Source organism: Gymnodraco acuticeps, unplaced genomic scaffold (assembly GCF_902827175.1).
Source record: "Gymnodraco acuticeps unplaced genomic scaffold, fGymAcu1.1, whole genome shotgun sequence".
Lineage (NCBI taxonomy): Eukaryota > Metazoa > Chordata > Actinopteri > Perciformes > Bathydraconidae > Gymnodraco > Gymnodraco acuticeps.
In genome coordinates this window covers 69,086-77,594 of record NW_022992161.1, presented here as the reverse complement: position 1 = coordinate 77,594, position 8,509 = coordinate 69,086, and the positions used below count along the sequence as shown (strand labels likewise).

The following is an 8,509-nucleotide window of genomic DNA, read 5'->3' as shown; positions in this document are numbered from 1 at the left end:
GCAATAACCGGTACTTGGTAACGAGCATTTATTGATAATCAGCCGTTTGCTCACACAAGCGAAACGGGAAACAAAAAGAGGACTGGCCAAAAGGAACAAACAGAAGGAGGGAACCTGAGCCAGCCACACCACAGGCCGTAGGAACCAAAAATCAAATATAAACCCTATGGGAAACAAAATAAAGCCGCGAAAACTGGACTACCAGGTCCTCCAGGCTAAACATAAACACATCTGCAAAAATATGGCCTACAGCTCAGAATGGCACAGAGGTATTCTAAGGACAGTGTCTCCGGCGTTAGGATAGGCGAGACATCCTTCTCCTCCAGCTTCTCTTTATATATACACACGGCTGAGTGGAATTTGGAACACCTGGGCAGAGGCGGAGCCAGGGGCAGACCAGGTGCACCTGGGCAGAGGCGGAGCCAGGGAGACAGAAAACAAGGAGGGAGCACTTAACACACGTCTACACAAACATCCACTCAAAGTCAAAAAAATTCTGAAGAATGTGTTGACATGGGGGTTTAAATTGCCATGCCTCTTTTTGGCTTTCGAGTCCGTCGCAGGATTAATGCCCAGGATGCACCTGAAAACACTAAGCCAAGACAACAATTTCAATTTTACATAGATGTATATGTTGCCTCATTTATTTTAAGGCACATGCAGTGGTGCCCCTTTCAATTTAAGTAAAACCTGCACCAAAGAAATAAATTAGTATTTAAAGCCAAGCAAGAGCGATAAAAGCAAGAAAATCCCTTAATTTGTTGTGTTATCACAGAGGATGGTCTGAATACAGTATTTTACTATGAAATAATACAGTAACATGTTGTGAAATCCTGGTAATCATTTATCCTGTTCATTCACAGTAATTAACTGTGCCTGTATTGATTTCACTGTGAAATTCTAAATTACAGTGTTGTATTGTGAACATTACAGGTAAAGACTGTAAAGTGGTAAAACAGTAATTTATTGTAAAATATTACAGCTAAATATTGTGAAATCATGGTAATATTTTACAGTGTAACGAGGCTGTGGTAATTGTGGTGTAAAAAATGGAAATGAAAAGTCAGTGAGAAAGCAACGGAGGCTTAAGTCCAGTTTATTCTAATTAAATGTTCAGGAGACCCTAGATGTGCTGATAGCCTTGGACGGTCACTCCCTGTGATGACAAATGTTCTTTAACAATATCTTGTTGTCCCCTTGTAACCCTAATTCTAACCCTAATATACGTAGAAACCGGTCCTGCAAAAGATGTGCTGAAACATCTCTGGGTGTTTGGCTCGATGGGTAAATGGAGTCTATGAGTCAGAAGGTTGGTAGTTCAAGACCCAGCATAGCAAAGCATGAGACATGATGTGATATGGAAAGCAAGATGATGTGATAATGTGAAAACTGGGGCTAAGAAGGACTCTTGCTTGGTACCAAAAAGTAACTCTCTGTTGGTACCACAAAGCCAGGCAGGTGTACAGCTGGGGAGATGGAGGGATGTGACAAAAACGTAATAAATAATAATAATTTAAAAAATATTTTACTAATACAAAAAAAGTGATACAAATAATAATTAAATACATTACTTTATTTAAAAAAAATCTGTCTGGCGATAACACATAATACAAAATAAAAAAGTTGCTTAAAGAATATTCACTAAAATTAAGCAAATGCAATAAAAACGATATTATTAACGTAGTAAAACCACCAGGGGAAGTGTTAGGAGATGTGTGTAGTGATTTTCTTTTTTCTAACTATGCATTCTGGTTCAACATTCAAACAACACTGCCCATTGTTTACATTTTCTTGACCTCCAAGATTCAACATCCAAGTTCTTTATTATCATAGCACAATAATTACAAAGAAAAAGCCTAAAACTCATGATGGTTTTGTCCACCTCCTCGAGTAACTTAACACCATGGACCTCAGATTTGGGACAGATAAGTGCCACAAAAAGCTTTTTTTCAGAACTGTTTTTACTGCCAGTTTGCACTTCACATTACGGTAAAACATGGGTGCTGCATCCATGAGCTGCCAGTGAAGCTTGTTAGGATAACTCTGTATTTCTCTGGTGAGTGTTTACTCTTTTATAGGCTATCTTTATATGTCCCGTGTTTTAGTGACAGTCTTTGAGGTGATTCATACAGTCCATTCCCACTGCAGGCATTGGCATAAAAGCAGTGTTAGGTAGTGGTTGCATCTGTCAGCTAGCAATGCTGCTGTGCTATGTTAGCCGAAACACGAGGAGACGAATCATGTGTTTACAGTATGAAAACGAAACTACCTTTAGAAACCTATGCAGTCAGGGTTACATAAAGATTTTCGGAAGATATTGCTAACTTAAAGACAAGCACTTAATCGCCTTTGATTGTTAAAGTCTAATGTTGAATTCGGCATGCATGTTGGGCAATAAAAACTATATTTTACACAACATTTTGACATTGGCGACTTTTCATGCATGTGACGTCCCTAACTTTCTTCTCTGAAATGACGTCAGCGCCATAGGATTTCATCTTGTAAATTAACCATTAATGTTAGCATATACCTTTTTAAAACATGTTTCCAGGTAGATTTGAGTCATGCCGAATATAAATATAGACCATAATACATATTACAAAGGGTTTAATGTTGTTTTGAAAGATACACAAGATTGTCAACAAGCAAGGTTTATTAAAAAGTGTAGTTTTTTTAATGCACTTTGGGATGCCATCTTTATTAACAAGAGATGAGGGACATTTTACATTCTGATTTGGTTTATCTTATTCTATTTTAGATGTTTATAGAATCCTGCATTTACCAGGTCACTTTTATAACATTTAGCTTATTGTATTTCATTTGACATGTAGTTCACTTCTTCTGCATGACTTGCACATTGCAACAACATCGTGCACTATTTTATTTCTACTCTGTTTCTTCTTGCAACATATTTATAGTTTTATGTCTTATATATATATATGTTGCATCGTTTAAGGAGCATGGGAGTTAAGATTCTCATTGCCATAATCACACTGTAGCTACTCTGCATATGACAATACAACCTTTGAATCTTGAACATTTTATAAGCTAAAAAAAGTCATAGTAAAGACACTTTTAGGAAGTAGGAAACAAGCTATGTTTACAGTTCTCTCTCTATCAGTGTGGCACACGTGGGCTGCTGCTTGTGGAGACATGATCAACTACAACAACATGTAACAGAGTCAACCACAAGGTGGCATGCTAAAGTCAGCTGCTGTGCAATGCAATCCTATACATTGTAACTGGACATTGAGATTGTTTTCCTGTCATTGTTTCTACAGGTCTGTGTTACACCAGCAATCACAATGATAACTCCTGCGTTTGACTTGAGCCAAGATCCAGAGTACCTGATCCTCTGCATCCGAGTTCCCTACACCAGAACGTCAGAGTTTGACTTGTTCATTGATGGCACAGATTTCAAGTTCTACGCCAAGCCCTACTTTCTCAGGTGAGATCCAACACAGATAAACTGATATATACCTGTGTATTTCTGTTGAAAAGGAGCCTAGTTTGGATGAGGGTTTATAAAAGCAGGTCATTTAGCTTCATTTTGGAGTCACCATGTATCTGAGATTCGAAATTTGCAAACATGGATAATGAGCGATCACACTGACAAGTCAACATAGTACTATTGTATCTACATATACAATCAAATCACTCAATGTAATAGTACAGCCAGTAAAAAGCACCAACATTGTTTTACAAAACGTGTGAACTGGAGTATAATAACATCTTTATTATACATAAATAAATCCAATAAATAATAACACTTTCTTATAAAAATGTGTCAAGGAAATCCAAATGATTCCTTATTGGGACTATATGTCAGAATATTTTTAGATTATGGTGTTTTTAGCTCAAAATGTTTTTGACAATAATACTTTGGGTTTCTTGACTGTCAGAAAACATTTCAGCATAATTTTAAAAAACTATTTGTGAAACTTTATTAATACACAAACTTTCAAAACTTGTATTGCTTAAAAGGTATTTAGAGTAGCCTAAAATAAGGGTATGAGAAAGCTATTTTGCAAGTTCCCATAAATTCAATTAAATTCAATGTTTTATTCTTAATTTTTGGAGGTCTTGGTAAGTTGGTATGAACTGAACACGTCATTGGTCTGAATATCAATAGGCAGGATAGAACAAATGGTGTGTATGTCGTTGTTATTAGTGATCTGTAACCATGTGATTTTCTTTCAGATTATCTCTTCCTGGGCAAGTCGTGGAGGATGGGAGAGAAAAGGCCAAATTTGACATTGATAAAGGTAAGTCACATTATAAAATGATGCAATGGTGAACAGGTGTGTCTTGTCATCTCAGTTGTATGGGGATGTTACATAACAAATTGCATTGAGAGCTGTTACATTAAGCAAAGAAATGAAGCATACATGCAAGTTACTGGGATCCATATTCATTTCCTACACTCGACCTATCTCTTTCCTATTTAAGGAAATATCATTCAATTAGTTTCTGTAAAGTTTAAAACTATCATATGATGACGGCAAGAGAAAACAATAATTAAAAGTTCTAATGTAGGATCTGACATTTTCTTATCCTTTTATTTATTGTGTGTTATGTTTCTAATTTCCAACAACTTTACACCTGAGGCCTGTACTACGAAGCCGGATTTTCGCTTAGCGAGCTAACTTCAGGGTCAATTCTGGGTTTCCGGTCCTACGACGCTGGTTCACTTCTTAGCGGGGTAGATCTCCATGGTAACTTATGCTGAACGGCTAGCCTGGGGCCTATACTACGAATCAAGATTTTCGTTTAGCAAGCTAACTTCTGGGGTTTCCGGTCCTACGACGCTGGTTCAATTTTTAGCGGGCTAGATAACTTATTCTGAACGGCTAGCCTGGATAGGTTCCAGGAAAGAGATCAACTGTGCAGAGTTCTTCTTCTTCTTTGCTTTAATGGCGAATCGCTTCCACTTGGAGCATATCGCCACTATACTGTTGATTTATTTAATGTATAAACTGCCCATATTGTTCATGTAGAACAGTGTTCACGTAAGCCTGCACATTGATTTTATTTTTCATTGAATGTAACCGTTTCAATAAGGATACATCTATTACAGGTTGAGGTAGAAACCGTGGTGGAACAGCTGATAACAACAGTGTGCAGAGTTTAAAGCAATCAAGTCATATTACAGGATAAAGGAAATACAGTTTAAACTGCCGTTGCAGTTCAAATCACCGCCTGTGTGAACGTGAACATTAATAGAATATCACCTCCCATCTTCAGAGCAATCTGACTATTATAACATTAGCGTTAAGAAAGCTTACTTAAATATCTGCCACAACATAAGTAACCGGATCAAAGTAACATTACCTACAGTCCGCGGCACTGTGAGTGCAGACGTCGATCCCATTATCATTCACATCATATCACATCATAATGTCATATATTTTCTTATCTGAGTCAGCTGAGCCGTATCTGGCCGAGCAACACTCACAGTGTCACATACTGTATGCAGAAGTATTATTTTAAGCAACACATGACGTCCATGTTGACGAAACACTCGAGACAAATGTAATTTAAAGTCAGATCGTGTTTTAGACGGGGCAGTGATATCATAAAGCTGTTAATGTACGCATTCAAACACTTTTTCTTTTGCCAGCTGTATTCACCTTGCAGGTGCAGCTCTGTGGCTTTGATCCTGGATAAAGGGTTTAAGTCATGGATGTTTAAAGTTTAACTTCTTCATATGTCTAATATTATAGTTGACTTTTCATTCAGGAAGTATGACGCTGCGCTGTCAGTATGCTTCTCCATGTTTGTGATTGGTCGAATGCTCCAAATACCACCCCTTTTATGTGAACGCGCACCTAACTAGATAGGACACGACTGGCTTGAGCGATCGAGTTGATAACCAGCGTCGTAGTACAGTTTAGCGAGAGCGCGTATGTTTTGGATTAAGTCAACCGGATAACTCAAAACATATCCAGGATATGTTGAACTAGATTCGTAGTACAGGCCCCTGGTCCGGAGCAGGTTAGGTTGCAGGCTAAGAGCTCAACTCAGTGAAAGCACTGCCTGCTCACCAATCAGAGCTCAGTGTGCGGAGTTTAAAGCGATCAAGTCATATTACAGGAGAAAGGAAATACAGAAAAACTGCCGTTGCAGGAAAGACGGCCGGCAAAAATCAACTGACTGTGGGTCCTTCTCAGGTCGATTAAATGGAATCCTTGCGTCCCTCACTTGCGTCGTTTCCCTGCGTCTAGTCCCTCCCACCAGGGAAGCATGGAGAGACGCAAGGAAACCACGAGAAGCAGGGAAATGAGTTTTAAGAGCAATGGGACGTCCTTTCCTCCGGAGCATCACGTGAAGCAACGTCCGTTTGTGATGACGCTGCACAGCTGATCGTCTGACAGCAGCTCTGTCCCGTTATTTCCACACACACCCCCACCTCTGTTAGTACACATTTACTGACACAAACATTTGTATCATCTGTTGTAGACCCAAATACATTAAATCAAATCCGAACTCATTCTCAAAAAAGATAAATGCCATTCATAAAATGTATAAACGAAAAAAGCGATCATGAAAATGTTTCCAAAAAATGAATAAAACATGTTTTGACCACTTTGTTCTTCAGATATATCACATATTTGTAACTAAATGAAACATGAATTAAAACAAAACACGGTATAAACTGAGGAGTGACTCTCGTGAGTTTCATGTATTTTCTTCACTCCGCTGGGAAACTGCTCTCATGTCAAGAAGCATCAGATCAGTGCATGCACTGCATCGTCCAATCAGTGAGTGATACACAGTAAGGGGGCGGGGTGAGTATCTGTGGATTTCATCGGAGGATGGTCTGGTGGTTCCTCGGTTATCGCTCCTCCATTATCGCTCCTCGATCCTCGGTCCTCCGGCAGAAATAAGTGCCATGGGACGGTACTCAAGATGGCGCAGGCAAATCAACTTCCGAGGAGCGAGGAAATGAAAATAATCGACCTGAGAAGGACCCTGTGTGAACGTGAACATGAATAGAATATCACCTCCCATCTTCAGAGCAATCTGACTAATATAACATTAGCGTTAAGAAAGCTTACTTAAATATCTGCCACAACATAAGTAACCGGATCAGAGTAACATTACGTACAGTCCGCGGCAGTGTGAGTGCAGACGTCGATGTGTCCCATTATCATTCATATCACATCATAATGTATCATATATCTCCTTATCTGAGTCAGCTTCTTGAGCCGTATCTGGCGGTAATTATAATTCAGATCTACTCGTGCCTTAGACGGCAGTGATATCATAAACCTGTTAATGTACGCATTCAAACACTTTTTCTTTTGCCAGCTGTATTCACCTTGCAGATGCAGCTATGTGGCTTTGATCCTGGATAAAGGGTTTGAGTCATGGATGTTTAAAGTTGAACTTCTTCATATGTCTAATATTATAGTTTACTTTTCATTCAGGAAGTGTGACACTGCGCTGTCAGTACGCTTCTCCATGTTTGTGATTGGTCAAATGTTGCTAACCCCACCCCTTTCATGTGAACGCGCATTCAGCCGGACAGAGAAACCTTGGCTTGAGTTACCGAGTTGATAACCAGCGTGGTAGGACCGCTTAGCGAGAGCGCGTTGTTTTGGATTAGGTAAACCGGGTAACTCAAACATATCCAGAGTCTGTTGAACTGGATTCGTAGTACAGGCCTCTGTTTCCTCCAGTGTTACTTGCTTTGCTTTTAGGGAAAACTGTTTTATTTGTATCTTCTTCTACCGCGGGGTCTTAAAAAGTATTACAAGTTGATAAATCAATTTAGCGAAAATTAAGGCTATTAAAAATTATTAAACCGCATTTTCCAAGGTATTACATTTTGTAGCTTGTTTCCAATAAGTATATAAATGGTCCAAAGAGGTTGTATTCTACAGTGTGCCTGAATGTAATCATTGCGTAGGTGTGTAGTGTGATTCTGTGTAGTTTATTGATGGCATCCCGTTGGATTTGACGTCATCTGAACAGGACATCGCACGCTCACTGCTTGATAGCGCGCGAAGGTCCGTTTACGCCGGTTGCTAAGCAACATCGTTATGGGGAAATGCAAGTCTGCGTCCAAATGGTTGGAAGATAAGGAGGAAGGACAATCAATACTGTATATAGTCAATGTGAGGTAGAGTGTCGCCAAGGTAACCGGTTAAAACTCCAAGTGGCGATGAGGTCTTAAAATGTATGGAAAGGGTCTTAAAAAAGGTCTTCAAAGGAATTACATGTGACTTCAGGATTCCTGCATATACCCTGGTTCTATAAGTTTTTTTAAAAATCTCAAAAATTGAAGGTTCTTTTTCCAGTCAAGTTTAAGATCAACATGGATTTTAAAACAGATAATCTTTTACCAGAAGTACCTGCGGGTTCTAGAAATAAGCCCAAGACCATTAAGAGCTTTAAAAACAATTAAAAGTGTTAAAATCAATATTGAAGCTCACAGGTAGCCAATGCATAGACTTCAAAATCGAGCTGATGACTGCTCTCTTTCTGGTTCTTGTTCAAACTGGCA

At 39.0% G+C, this 8,509-nt stretch overlaps 1 protein-coding gene across 2 annotated transcripts in view; it reads left to right on the top strand.

Moving 5' to 3' along the window:
- Positions 1–1,245: 1,245 nt before the first annotated feature.
- The window catches only part of shq1 (SHQ1, H/ACA ribonucleoprotein assembly factor), a 50,442-nt gene continuing 43,178 nt past the window's right edge, over positions 1,246–8,509 (top strand). The window contains exons 1-3 of one of the 2 annotated variants that reach the window (XM_034204582.1): positions 1,246–1,309; positions 3,282–3,448; positions 4,201–4,265. In XM_034204582.1, coding sequence (XP_034060473.1) covers positions 1,289–1,309; positions 3,282–3,448; positions 4,201–4,265 — 253 coding nt within the window. In that variant the 5' untranslated portion in view covers positions 1,246–1,288. Of the gene's footprint in view, positions 1,310–1,710; positions 2,057–3,281; positions 3,449–4,200; positions 4,266–8,509 lie in introns of those variants that run through there. The other variant, XM_034204583.1, reaches the window with a different exon arrangement.